Here is a 14,974-nt window from a genome sequence, read left to right on the forward strand (position 1 = left end):
AAACCCTGTACGATTCTTTGTAGAATGAGGGAAGCACGTTTGTATACCGGCAAGCTAGAGGAACATCTTGAGATCATATTTTAAAAACTGTATTGAATTTGACATAAGTGAACAACATGGGAATGTGACTGGGAAGTCCTTGAATTCATTTTCTGACCTGCTTTATCGTCACAAGGGTCGCGGTGGGTGCTGGAGTCTATCCCAGCTGACTTTGGGCCAGAGGTGGAGGACACCCTGCAAACTTCACACAGGTGGACTGACCTGCATTTGAGCCCAGGACCCCAGAACTGCGAGGCTGCCGTGCTTAACCACTCGCCCACCGACCGGACCTCCCTTGCAAAGTCCTGTGAAGTCACATTCAAATCAATCAATGGTCGGTCGGATCGGGCAGAAATAAGAACTGTGGTTAACAACTCTGACACATTTGAATGAATTAAGGGAAAATGTTTGAATCCGCTTGTCCTGTCAGAGCTTGGACTCCGTAGGGATGTCCCAGCTGTCAATCACACTGCTGGCGTTTGCTAGCGTTGACGCTAATGCGTTTAACGCATCAATGGAGTCGGTTGCAATTCTGAAGGAGAAGGCAGCGTTATTATTACATTATTTCAACAATCCCCAAATGAAAGGTGCCATTCAAAAGAATACTTTTTCAATATACACGCTAGCCTTATCCACTATTTATTTATTCCGATTTGGGGAAAGGATGAGCCTCTTTAAGAGAAATGCTTCAGGGTAAAATTTTTATGGCTGTACAGAATTTGAATAAATCTAACGTTACGGTGTTTGGACCTCAACTGTGCCATGTAATTGATGCATTTACAATCATCTTTATTAAATGGGAAAAAGACCTTGCTGCAATGTATTCTTTATTCCTGTATTGACTATTTGATGGGCATTAATCAGAGGGGTGCCGTTCAATTGGAGGGTGCCGATCAATTAGAGGGTGCCGATCAATTAGAGGGTGCCATTCTATTGGAGGGTGCCGTTCAATTGGAGGGTGCCGTTCAATTGGAGGGTGCCGTTCAATTGGAGGGTGCCGTTCTATTGGAGGGTGCCGGTCAATTGGAGGGTGCCGGTCAATTAGAGGGTGCCGTTCAATTGGAGGGTGCCTGTCAATTGGAGGGTGCCGTTCAATTGGAGGGTGCCGATCAATTAGAGGGTGCCATTCTATTGGAAGGTGCTGGTCAATTGGAGGGTGCCGGTCAATTAGAGGGTGCCGTTCAATTGGAGGGTGCCTGTCAATTGGAGTGTGCTGTTCAATTAGAGGGTGCCGTTCTGTTTTTCAATTCTTCCACCAAAGTGTGCCGTTCAAATAGAGGTTTTACGGTAAATATCACACTCAAATGCAAACCGTTATGCTTCCGTAGACTGTCTTGTGGTATTCAGTCTCCCTCTGGTGGGTGGCAAAATGGTTGGAAACTCATGCCTAAAATGATAACAAAAATGATTATTTTATAAACACAAAACATGAAATCCAATTGCTAAATTGAGAATATACTATCCTGTTTTTATCTCAGCCATCTGTGTAAGGCAAACTATCGGCTGGCAGTTTGGATCCAAATCCAAAGTGACCGTTTGCCTTTGAAACGACACCACGAGTGAATGAATATTGGCGCAAAAGTTGCGAGCTTACGACGGCAAAGGCCTCTCGCCTCTGGCCCAAGCGCCCAAGCGCCCCGACCGACGGCCGTGGAAACATTGAGCGCTCCAGGCAAATTCAATATTGAAGACATTTTTATCTCAGTAGACATTCTATACACGGTACAAAATGAAGGTATGGACATTTAACGGGCTCATCTTGGGCAAATGTACATTTCTGTAAAATGGAGGTTATGAAAATGAACCTAACGTGGTATGTAGAAACAAATATACATTTCTCTCAAGAGCACAACTTTTAAAAGAAGCCAACATGTTCCGAGGACAACGGACTGAAAAACAACTATATACACTTTTTATCTACAGAAATTGAAAGCTTAGTTGCAACAGGCACTGGTCCATTAAGACAAACCTCCTGCCCTTTCGAAAAACAGACTTGTTTTTTCTTTCTTTCAAAGACCACAAAAAGTGTCCTCTTTCACCATCTTTAAAATGGCGGAAGGTCCCGTCGCCCGCCAGGTATTCATTCCTCCCGTCCCAATTTTGCTCGACGAAATACTTACAAAAAGCAGAGATGATTTGGCCAAGTTCACAAACGTACCGATGGACACGCTCGGGGAACCGGTCGTCCATGTTCGGTCCGCAAACGAGAGCGTCACGGCGTTAAATACGTGGATTTTGCGGCATGGGGATGGATGCGTGGGGATGGGCGGGGCTTCCGTGGGAATCTCCAAAACCGTCGAGAGCGAGAGCGGTCCTCGTATCCAGAGAGATAGAAAAAAGGAAAGAGAAACGAGATCGCCGGCCGGAGATGCGCTCTACACGCTGGTGCAGTTTGGGATCTCCCTTGTGCTTTCACGGCAATTTGAAACTCCCCCTGAGAACACACAATACAGCAACAAATAAATCAAACTAAAGGAATATTAAGACTATTGAAGCAATTTAATTTAAAAAAAAAATCTGCTAAACCAGGGGTGTCAAACTCGTTTGTTGTTACGGTTCACGTCGTAGTTTTGATTTTATCTGGAGGTCCGTTATGTCTTAGGCTGCCAAAATGAATCGATGAATGATTTGACAGATTTTCCGATCGTGCTGATCAATAGATCATTTTTGGACATTGAAAAGTACCACTTTGACACTCGTTTGCAAAAACTGAGGTTCGTTTTTACATTTAAAGCAGCTCGACTTGCAAAAGAAAACGACAAGCACCGACTACTTGACTTTCGCTAGGATAATTTTTTTTTCAGAACTGTTTTGAGGCATTGCAAGCAGTTCTTAGAATTTTTTTACTGGTTTCTAAAGTTTTAAAAGCTCCTTGCATATATTTAGGAGCCGATCGTACATTTTGAAGGAAAAGGAGACTCCATTGGAAAATATGAATACGTGGCAAAAATGTTGCATTGTAAAAAAGTGGGCGAGCTTTAAAAAAAAAAAAGTCAAATATTTTCTAGTTTGGGGATTACATTTTTTACAGCCGTGTCTAGTTTCGTTTTGGTGATGAAATAGCAATCAAGGTGTCAAATGAGCCCAAAAGAAATGAACTTTGAGCCACAAGCCTCGAATGAAATGCCAACTTGTCAAGCTACACTGAAACTAATCAACAAAGAATATTTGAATTTGGCAGCTAAGCTTGAAATGCTATTCCAGTCTCATGTTTGAATCCCATTTTTAAAAAGTACATTTGTCATAGGGAGTACTCCAAATATTCATCTTTACGATGGCGACTGTGAATTCATTTTAAATTGAGCAATTGAACAATAGGAACTTACTTTTGACTCTTGCGTCCAGTTCTTTGTCCGCTCGCTCTTTGGACGAGAAGTCATCGGGCGTCATTTTGGGGGTGCCGTCTCCTCCTTGGCCCACCGAGCTAAACATCTCTTGCTCTTTCTCCTGGTTGACCTCGGCGTAGATGTTCATCCAAGGGATTTTTCTAAAATTTCACAAAAGAAAGACATTAGAAAGTGCTCCCAATGAGTTGATTCGTTTCTTTTCTGAATGGCTTATTCTCGCAAGGGTTATATAAGGTCATATAGTCTGGAGGATTACCGTATTTATTCGAATATAACGCGGAAAATTTAGTACCAAAAACTGAAGCAAAGTTCGCGTTATACACGAATCTCGGTGAAAAACTGCCCTCTGCCGGCGAAAAAGTCCCCTAGCCAGTCGTTATGAAAAAAGAACTCCAGAAGAATGGAATACTCAATTGTTTGGTGAGTCGGATGATGATGATGAATCAGAATTACTGGCTGTTACAATACGCAGCGGAAGGAGCAACACCTCGGTGCCAGCGGAGTTTCGGAGCTGGACAAAAGTGCCGGGAGGAGAGGCAACGCTTCTGACCAACCATTCCATGGTGGGATAAGATGGAAGAGCTGTCGGCGCTTACCAGCAATGTAGTCGAGGTACCCTACTCTGCTACTGTTGTCTTCAGCTCCAGACTACTGAGGAACTGTGCGGGTAAGCTTGGAAGAGTGACTCTGCATATTCTCTACCTCGGTCACAGTCTGCAGAAGTTCCCCATCTTGTGGAAGACTTCCTGTGTGTGCTTCCAGTTTTTGTTTCCATTTACTTTGATTTGCTTTGTACTTTTTGCTTTTGCTTTGTTGTTGTGCGGCCTTTGCGACTGTACTGTCTAACTTATAACTATGCCTTTTTTTTTTGCTACTGTCACAATGAAATTTCCCGAATATGAGATGAATAAAGTTATCCAATCCAATATGATCAATGTCCACTCTAAACGTGAAGATAGTTCTTTTTTTAAAGTGGGTACCTTTTGAATTTGTAGACCAGAAAGACGGCAAGGCCAAGAAAGACCACGGCGAGGAGCATCAGCATGGCAGAGCTCTTATGTCGAGGGTTGGAGTCCACAAGGGGTGCTGGAGGAGGAACACATTCATTCTACAATTCTTGGTTTTTTTTCACAAGCATGCCGATTATTGTATACTGGAATAATTAAAAAAAAGGACCCGCACACCAAAAAAGAAATGTCTGTCTTACCCAGTGTTAGCTGCGTGTTATATACAATGACCCGGACTCCGGGCCTGAGCTCAAAGGTCACCAGATTCTGGTTGAGGGCATTCACGATAACGTTGGAGACCTGTTGGGAAAACAAAGAGTTGAAATGGGGTTTTTTCGAAGGTAAAAATGGCGCTTTCGGGCGGGCATACTCGTTCCAGCTCCTCTTCGCTCTTTTTCTTGTTGAGCGATTGGTTCTTGTTGGGCAAAAGGAAGAGCTCGGCGGCCGTCGGCACTCCGCCCAGAACGGCGACCAAAAGATCTTCTTCCGGGAACTCGGCCACCTGCGGCAAAAACGGGCACGCAAATGGATTTTTTATTATTGATTATTTACTGATTGTGATGAAGCTTGAAATCTCATTATGCTTGTATAATGACAACAAAAGTATTCCATCCACTGGTCATAAAAAGTTCTTTTTATACCTCCTTCAGAAAAATCAATCAATCTTTCCACCAGTGGCGCCCAAAAGCAGGCCTATTGGAATGGTTTTATTTTGGCGGGGGCACGGAGCGATTGCTCACCAGCCGCTCAAGTTTTTCTTTTGAGGACTTTAAGCTAAAGTCTCAGTGGTGATCATTTATTCATTGATGACATGCCCTGTTTAGCAGCTTCCGCACAGAGAATGCGAATGGGAGTGCCTTTATAGGCTGGAGAGTTTTAATGTGCCACATTGAGTTTCGTCCACTCCCCTTTTGCTTGTTTACGTGGTGTCGTTCGTTCGGTGAAAGCGACCGACGGAGATTTTTTTTTTATGGGAAGATTCTTGTGTGCATAAAACTTTATCTGTACGATAAGGACATCACTTGAAGACTTCGAGAAGACATGATAACATTTTATGTCCGTCCTTTTTGGTACGCGTTGACGAAAAGAAGCTTATGCACACAAAAAACATCAGGCTAAAGAATGGTGACATGATAACTGGCACTTCAGAGGACATGGGTTCAAATTTTTGGTACCCGGACGTTTGGTCGACGGACAATTCTAATCTAAAACTAATATCATCTAAATCTAATATAATCTAAAACTAATATAATCTAAAACTAATCTAACCTAACCTAATCTAAAACTAACCTAATACTAATCTTATGTAAAACTAATATAATCTAAAACTAATCTAATCAAATCTAAAACTAATCTAATCTAAAACTAATCTAATCTAACCTAATCTAACCCAATCTAACCTAACCCAATCTAACCTAACCTAATCTAAAACTAACCTAATATTAACCTAATCTAACCCAATCTAACCTAACCTAATCTAACCTAACCTAACCTAAAACTAACCTAATACTAATCTAATCTAAAACTAACAATCTAAAACAATATAATCTAAATCTAATCTAAAACTAATCTAATCTAAAATAACCTAACCTAATCTAACCAAATTTAATCTAAACTACACACACAAAACCCACCGTCGCCGGATTCGCTCGCTCTCAAAATTACAATCATGAGAGAGAGTTTGTAAATGTCAGAGCATTAATATCTAAATATCTAATATCAAAATTATCAATAAGTTGCGTATTATTGGCGTGTGTGTACATTTTTTTCAAAATATGGCCCGTTAGGCTTTTTAATCTGGCCCGCCTGTCCAATTTATAGTAAAAATCAATGACCTCATTCATTTCCCTTTGTCCTGCAATACCCATATATGGCCCGCGGGCCGTAGTTTGGAAAACATGTACACACACGCCAATAATACGCAACTTATTGAAACAAAATGTCCGGGGGCGAATCCGGCAACGAATTGTCCGTCGACCAAACGTCCGTTCGACGAAACGTTCGGTCGACGAACTGTCCGTCGACCAAACGTCCGGTCACAATTTTTTGGGGGTCCTGCGTGGGTTCCCTCCCACATTCCAGAAACGTGTGGATTAAAGTGCCTGTGGGTTTCCAATGGGGTTTGAGGAGCACTTTCTAAAGTCGTCACTGTTGTCGTCAAGCAAGCTCTCGTTAACCTTTCGATATGAGCCCATTTACGAAGGGGCGAACGGATCCTGTTGAGGAATTGCCGTGGAAAATGTAGGGGTGAAATGGGTAATTGAGTAGGAAAAATGCTCGGGGAAATTTCTCGGCCTCATTTCATTGGAAAGCTCAAAGGTCAAGTACGACACTTAACGGACACTTAACGTTCCGCGGGAGGAAATAAACGTGGGGGAGGCGGGAATCTTTCCGAGCCGAAAAGCGGGAATGAACTTTAAGGGAGGCTCGTCAACTTGGCTTGTGATTCGCTGCCAGTTGCATTCGGTAGTCAATCACGCGTGGCATTCATTTTCTGAACCGCTTTTCCTCACAAGGGGCGCAGGGGTGCTGGAGCCTATCCCAGACAACTACCGGTCTTATAAAGTCACGTGCGAAGATGCCAAAATGTGGGCGGCTGAATTTCATTCGCTACGTTTTGAAATGTTTTGTTGATCATTGTTTATTTATTATTGTTTTAGCAAAACATGGTTTCTTTTGCGTAGTCATCAATGCTCTTCAACAAACTAAAAATCTATTCATTCACGTTGATAACTGCTAATGCTAACAAAGGTCGCGGGGGTGCTAGAGCCTATTTCCACCATCTATGGGCGGCCTGAACGGTTGCTAACCAATCACAGGGTGAAAATATCTGGACAAAATTTCCAGTCGAATATTATTTATATATAAAACATCTGCGGCTTTTGAATACATTTTAAGTATTACAAGAATACAAGATAAATAATAAAATAAAATTTTAAAATAAATAAATACAAATTTCCTGAATAAAGGATGAAATAAAATTCTAACCTAATACTAATCTGATCTAATCTAAAATTAACCTAATACTAATCTAATCTAAAACTAATATAATCTAAAACTAATCTAATACTAATCTGATCTAATCTAATGTAATCTAATCTAAAACTAATCTAATCTAATGTAATCTAAAACTAACCTAATACTAATATAATCTAAAACTAATCTGATCTAAAACTAATCTAACCTAACCTAATCTAACCTAACCTAATCTAACCTAACCTAAAACTAACCTAATACTAATCTAATCTAAAACTAATATAATCTTAATCTAATCTAAAAGTAATATAATCTAAAACTAATCTAATCTAAAACTAATCTAATACTAATCTAATCTAACCTAACCTAATCTAAACTACACACACACCCACGAAAGCCCACCCAGACATACTATTCTCCGTAAAAAGACTCCCTTTAAAAGCTCGCATGCTCAGAAGTTTGGAGGTGGTTTTAATACTGTGTTTGACTTTTAAAGTGAAGGAATTAGGCTCATGGGGTTATTTCCTGTGGGCGGCGGGCGGCAAGGAGAAGAGCTCGGTGCCTTCACGCCTGCCCGCCGATGAATCACAGGGAGGATGGACAGGCCAGCCCCGGGCTCTTCCTCTTTTCTTGCCTCCTTTTAGAATATTGTAATAGAGAGTCCAATGGAGTCAAGCCCAAAGCGCAGGCGACAAGCCAAGGTAGAAGGAAATAACATCCAAGAGCCGTCCATCCGTCCCTCTGTCCATCCGTACCTGAGCCAATGAAAAGCACTCACTTGGAGAACGGCCCTCTTGATGACTCTGGCCACGTCCTGCCTCCACTCCGACAAATCTGGATTGAACTCGTCCAGATTGGGGGAGAAGGACAAAAGCAGAGATTTGAAGAATTCTGTCAGGGAGAGAAAGAAACAACTCATCATTCGCTTCCACGTGCACGGAAAGCTGGTGGTGGGGAAACCAATTTGAAAGTTGGCGTTTGATTGATGATCGGTGACGCCCCCGCGCAACGCGCAAAACATTTTTGGCCACTCCACTTTTAATCCCCAATCCTATCTTGCGGGAAACGGCTTTCTATGACGCACTTCTATGTGGAGGTTAACAGTGTGGCAAAAATGATTGCTTTTCATTAACGATACAAAAAAAAAAAACCTTTGGGAATGGCGACATTGATGTGTTTGACTTACCTCTGACGGCGATGCTTTTGGTATCTTGGATGATGGCGTTGCCCGCGGCCACTTGAACCGTGACAGAATACATTCCCTCGTTGGCAAAAGTGTACGACACGCTTCCATCCAATGTGAGCATCGGCTAAAGACAAAATAGAGATGCAATCAATATATATATACCGTATTTTCACGACTATATGGCGCATCGTATTTTTAGCCGCAGTGTCAGTAACGAGTGCTATTTCTGTATTTTAAACACACAAAGGACGCACTGTTTTTTTAGACGCATATATATTATATATGAATATCTAACCGCAATAGCGCTGGCTACCGGAAGCAGCCTATTTCTGGTTTCCGGTGCGCAGTGACTGCTGGGATATATAGTTCTTGCACGCTACACCCACACGCTAAAAACATGTTTTTAAAAAGGCAACGGAAGCAAAACTGAGATAGGTTGTTATTTAGCCATTTTACAACTTACTCACGTCATCATCACCCACAAATCCATCAAAGTCCTCATTTTCTGTGTCCCAATTGGACAATCGTCCAAACGAGTCATCGAAAACGCTGAGTTTTATACGTTCGTCCAGGCGGCCACAATCCATTCGCAAATAGTAGCTAGCTGGTAGCTAGCGTAACTTTTCCAACTGTGCTTTCCATGCTTTGTCAAGCTGTATTGATGTCGATGTATACAGGCCACAATCCATTGGGTGTACGTATTAACAAAAGAACTACTACATATCCCAGCAGTCACTGCGCAGTACTTTGTCTACGGGAAAATAGTAGAGCCGGTGTACCCTATCGACTGATTCATTTGATTTTATCGTGATAACAATTTTAGTATTGGTCCATATATAAAGCGCACTGGATTATAAGGCGCCCTGTCTATTTTGGAGAAAATTTAAGACTTATGTGCGCCTTATAGTCGTGAAAATACGGTACTTACAATTCCACTCATTTTTGCGTGTGTGTAAGCGAGCCTCAGATGGCGTAAATATTACGAAGCGCTCTGCTGAGTCCATTTGAAAGGTCAATCTGACAACCGACCGCGCTTTCGTGACGGATCGACACTTGGTATTTAAACAGTTTGCGGATCTGCACACAACTATGACCCCATGCCAAAATATTAGCATCATTATTTCTCTATTTTTGCCCAAATCCGGGTCAGGTATGTAAAGGTGAAGCCAAAATGGTGTGCTACAAGTAAAAAGTAGCTGTCAGATAAAGATACGTTTATTTTTCATCCATTATTTATGTCTGCTCTTTGAAATATGTGTACAAATAAAAATACTACCTACCATCACACTTGAGTAAAAGTCGCAAAAGCTAAAGAAGACACAATGAAGAGGACAAATATATATATATATATACACATATATATATATATATATATATATATATATATATATATATGTATATATATATATATATTTATATATATATATATATATATTTATATATATATATATATATATATATACACACACATACATATTTATACACATATATACATATACACATATATATATACACATATATATATACATATATATATATAAATACTTTGAGTGTGAGTCGCATTTTTGGGGGGACAATTTTTGGTTTTGTAAGAAACCGAGAACAAACTTATGTTAAAATAACAAGAGTAAAATGGACAACAAGTGTTTTTAGCCTTAAAAAACAACAAAACAGGTTGGTGAGGGGACAAAAAAAATAATAATAAAAACACCAGTCTCACCTGAAAAACAACAAAACAGGCTGGTCGGGGGCAAAAAAAATAAAATAAAAACACAAGTCACACTTGAGTATTCGACCAAACCAAGCCAAACGATGAAAAAAGAGCGACGTATAGTCCGAAAAATACGGTAATTGTAAAAAGTGAATTGCAATAATTTTGATATGGAGGCATAATAGCAGCTGTGCTTTGGCTAGGTCTTTACCGGCTATGCAAATCCTAATTTGTGTGTGTGTTTGTGAAGAAATACCTCAGTGGTATTGCCAAGCCACCAGAAATAGGTAACGGTGCGAGGATGAGTCGGTAGGAGAAGTGCTGAGATGTTGACTTCCTTGTTTCTTATCACCACAAAAGGAGCAACAAGGTCAACCAGCTCCACAGGACCTAAAAAGGAGAAGAAGAAAAAAATCACTTACATACTGTTTATTTATTTAGGATGAAAAGTGTTTGCAATCACATTCTGTTTTGAAATGTTCTCTAACATGTTCTGACGTCCTTCAGCTCGGGTTTTATACGGCAAGAAGAAGTGTTACATACTCGGCGCCGTTTCTTTTGGGCGGCTTACGGGATATAGGAATACAAAAGTCATTCATCTTATTGTTTTTGAGGCTCCCATTTTATCCTTTTGAGACCGTACCGCTCTTCAGTGAGTAAATTCTCCTGATCACGTTAGAATAACTTTATTTTTCCCTTTCCACAACTCGTTTCTGAAATGCAAGGTGGCGTTATTTCCAAAAGGGCTGACAGTTACTGTTTTTCACTGTACAGTGGTACCTCTACATACGAGCAGCTCTACCTACGAGATGCTCGAGATACGAGGAAAATTTTGAGCAAATAATTCGCTCGCGATACGATTAAAATTTCGAGATGCGGCCAAGCCAGGTGGCCATGACATGAGAGGCTGTTTATAGTTGTAGCGCACTGTCTTTTTTTGCCGCATCTCTTTCGTGTATAACAGATATCTACGAGCACTGAACGGTTTCTTCACATGTGATTCTCCTACACATCAGAAAACGCACAACGCGGGCAAAAAGAGGGCTTTCTGGGTAATGAAGTATACTCGTGCACACAACACCGATAGCCAATGGCACCCTTTCTCAGAATAAAACTTCATTACCCACAATCAATACGTAGGCTGAGCTGTTGCATTTTGTTACGAGAAGATCAACATACGAGCTCAGTCCTGGAACGAATTAAGATCGTATGTCGAGGTACCACTGTACTCTATTCAGCCTCTAAAAGATGCTGGGTTTTTCCTCCTGTCTGGAAACAGAATGTATTGTGCATTTTTTTGTCAAACTCCAATAAAATCAGATGTTGTCACTTGGAACTTGAACTAATTAATGAATATCCCCTCTGTCTTTTTATGACCGAGAAAATAGCAACACATGATTTTGTGGAGTGTGGCTGGCTTACACGTGACGTGCAGATAGAGCGCGGTCGTCTCGTATCCCAGGGGATTCTCCGCCAAAGCCGTGACGCAAAAAATCCCCGCAGACTTGTAGACGTGTTTGATCCCTTCTTGGGCCCAGCTGAGGTTGGAATAGGACACGGCTATGCCATCGCCAAAATCCAATTGGACGTTGGTCCGTAAGGAATCCCCCTAAAAAAAGGGAGCACGCCATGATTGCTAGCAGATTCAAGACCGTGTCGTCGTACCGCTCGCTAACGGCTAATCTTGTGCGAGTCTTCTCACCTCATCCAGATAAACCAGGAAGGTCACATTGGCGCCCAAGTTGGCCACCAGTTTCCCGTCTTTGGTGCTCAGCAAAAGTCCCTTTGGCGCTTTCTTGGGGCATTGTTGCTTCCGAGCCGTGTACATTTCTTTCACTCCCTTGGTGCAGTTATTCAACACCACTTTACGGTACCTTCAAAATGACAAAACACTTGATTTGTGACACGAAGGCATGCTATCCGCCTGTCTGGAGTTCTAAGGACGCGGACACGGAGACACGTTACGTCAAAGAACGATCGGAGTGGAAACCGGGATGACTAGCTAGTTCAGGGTTGGGCAAACTTTTCGGCCCGTGGGCTACATTGACTTTAAAAATTTGACAGACGGGCCGGGTCAGCACAAGATACGATACATATAAAAAACTGCATCCGTTAACAGTACATATAAACAGAAAAAAGGACTAAAGTATTAACATACACATCACTCATCTGGGATTTATGGGGTGCTTTCTTGGTTTTCATCAGACTAAAGGTCTGTTCACACACACATGTAGAGCCAAATAACACCAGAATCCTCTGTGCCATCTTCTGGATGTTTGGAAATTTGGCTGCACTTAATGAAGCCTAAAACTCCGAGACTTTCAGGGAGTTGAACTTGTCACATTGGAGATCAATCAGTTCCAACTGCAACTCCTGTGGAACCCTTTCCGGCTCTTGTGAGAAAGGACATGACACCAGCTGTCAATTTTTCCAAAATCACAAAAAGGTCATCCAATAATTTCCTGTATTTTTTCACATGCGGGGGCCTCTTTTAACGCAACCAGTGTGGGGAAATGAGCAAATGACTTGTCTGATATTTGCTTGAAAAATAAAACCAGCTTGGTTTTGAAGGCGGAAGGTTTGCTTGCATTTCATGCACAAACTGTTTTTTCTCTTGTAGCTTCACATTCAGCTAGTTCATGTGTGTCAGGATGTCCACAGTAAAAGTTAAATGTTCAGAAATGTGTCCAATAACGAACTAATCTCCTGTTTGAGCTCCCGCACACATTTACATAATTTTACTAGACTAGTGCGCTATCTATCGGGGAAACAAGGATATTGCAGGGAAATGAATGAGGTCATTGATTTTTACTATAATTTGGACGTCAGCGGGTCGGATTAAAAAGCCTAACGGGCCGTATGTGGCCCGCGGGCCGTAGTTTGCCCATCTCTGAGCTAGTTCCTCGACCGTTTCAGTCATTTCCTGTTAAGCATCATCACTCACCCCGTACTGTTGAGATAGTTGTTACCCAGGTTGCAGCTCCTGGATGTCGAGGAAGGATTAAACCAAAAGGAGGGCTTGCAGTTGCCATTTCGGTGGCGCTCGTACCCGTAGTCGCTGCCGGGAAACAAATTGCAAAAAAACTTGATATCTTTTCAACCTTAGACAGTAGCCAGTAGCACTTAAGTAGTACTCGCTGATCCTCCTAGGCCGGAAAAGAAGCATTTTGTTCCAATTTGATTGCCTAAAAAATGTTTCATTGCCACTCTAATAGCCATTCAAATCAGCACTGATTTATGAGCCGCTCTCAAATGCGCATATCTTGATGAGCACGACTCGGAACACGGCATTGGGGAGTTTTGTAAAAAATGGATCAGGCTTGAAATGTTTATCTTACCATTGGAAATCGTGGGCTCGGCAAATACAGGATTCGGCGGATAGGATTCGGGAGTAGTCTTTCCCCAGCATGCAGTAGTTCCCGGGCCGGCGTTTCATGTAAATCTGTTTTTGGCCCATGACGCACGGCTCGCCCTGCAGTGGAAAAGGCAAAACAGAAGATCCAGGTGATGATCATATCATTTTTTTACAGCAACTTGGGGAGCAATGTCTCCTATTTATTCGACTATAACGCGCACCCATAATTTGTGATGAAAAATTGCTGGACATTTTTTTAAAGATTTTTTTTTCTGGTAACTGGCAAATGCTGAACACATGTCGCTGTGACAAAACATTGATTCAAAACATATCGTATGGAAACCTGGTAAGACAAACCAATATGAACACAATTCTCAAATGAAATTTAAAATTTGACCTCTATGTATTACCCTAAAAACTTGCCAAAGGCTATTTGGAGAGGGCTAGCTTTTGTAAAACAAGGTAGATTGTCGCCATCTGGCGGACAGAGACGGGTTATACGTCTACCATTATGTATAACGGCTGCGGAGGGCACTTTTTCACCAGCAGAGGGCAGTGTTTCAACGGGATTCGTGTATAGTGCGCACCTTGGTTCAGTTTTTCGGTACAAAATTGTATATACTTTTTGTTGTACTCGCATAAATACAGTATTGTTTTTATTTTCATACCTGATTGTGCAAGTGCCATGTTTGGTAATCCTCTTCGGTACATTTTTTGGTGAATATGGATTTGTAGTCTATCTTGATGAGCTGCCATTCGGAGCGATGACTGAAGTGTCCAAAAAATCTAAACAACAAGCCATGAAAACAGACAGTACGTTACAATCGGCTAATTTTAAACGGTATTTCCTTTAGCCTCTGCAACGCGTAAGCTAGGTGAGAAGACGGTCAGCTCATTTGAAACAAACTAGCGTGCATACTTACGTCATGATCAGATTGTCGGCCCCGGCTTCTACCAAAACGCCGTCCACGAACAGAGGCACGGAGGAAAAGCTGTGTTGGCTCCATTGCCTTCCTTCATCAAAGCTGACCCTGGAAAAATATATATACACATAAAAATGTGTGTGTGTGCGTGCGTGTGGGTGTCAAAACGCATCGCCATCACAAAGCTAGCCGTGGCGGCAGTGGCACGGAAACACGCAGTGGCCACAGAAAGGCAAACATACACTCTCCTTTGCAAGTGGGCTCACGGGGAAGAATTTGGATGAGGCTGGCAACCACGAGCAAAGACTGGCAATCTGTTTCAACAGCCACCGACGTTTCAAGTGAAACCTTCTTACTGTCTGGAGAAGACGGAGTGGCAACTACGCAACTAAGAATATCACAAGCAAAATGACTTTTGCTGCGAACAAAA

At 41.8% G+C, this 14,974-nt stretch overlaps 1 protein-coding gene across 3 annotated transcripts in view; it reads right to left on the minus strand.

Moving 5' to 3' along the window:
* Nucleotides 1-1,117: 1,117 nt before the first annotated feature.
* sorcs3a (sortilin related VPS10 domain containing receptor 3a) overlaps nt 1,118-14,974 on the minus strand; it is a 96,973-nt gene continuing 83,116 nt past the window's right edge. For 2 of the 3 annotated variants that reach the window (XM_077604404.1, XM_077604402.1), the window contains 14 exons: nt 14,545-14,652; nt 14,290-14,407; nt 13,605-13,738; nt 13,211-13,324; nt 11,969-12,140; nt 11,689-11,875; nt 10,523-10,656; nt 8,556-8,679; nt 8,148-8,260; nt 4,764-4,895; nt 4,594-4,693; nt 4,367-4,472; nt 3,366-3,526; nt 1,717-2,473 (listed from right to left, as the gene is read on the minus strand). In XM_077604404.1, the coding sequence (XP_077460530.1) occupies nt 2,415-2,473; nt 3,366-3,526; nt 4,367-4,472; nt 4,594-4,693; nt 4,764-4,895; nt 8,148-8,260; nt 8,556-8,679; nt 10,523-10,656; nt 11,689-11,875; nt 11,969-12,140; nt 13,211-13,324; nt 13,605-13,738; nt 14,290-14,407; nt 14,545-14,652 (1,762 nt within the window). In that variant the 3' untranslated portion in view covers nt 1,717-2,414. Of the gene's footprint in view, nt 1,427-1,716; nt 2,474-3,365; nt 3,527-4,366; nt 4,473-4,593; nt 4,694-4,763; nt 4,896-8,147; nt 8,261-8,555; nt 8,680-10,522; nt 10,657-11,688; nt 11,876-11,968; nt 12,141-13,210; nt 13,325-13,604; nt 13,739-14,289; nt 14,408-14,544; nt 14,653-14,974 lie in introns of those variants that run through there. The other variant, XR_013300846.1, reaches the window with a different exon arrangement.

Source organism: Stigmatopora argus, chromosome 7 (assembly GCF_051989625.1).
Source record: "Stigmatopora argus isolate UIUO_Sarg chromosome 7, RoL_Sarg_1.0, whole genome shotgun sequence".
Lineage (NCBI taxonomy): Eukaryota > Metazoa > Chordata > Actinopteri > Syngnathiformes > Syngnathidae > Stigmatopora > Stigmatopora argus.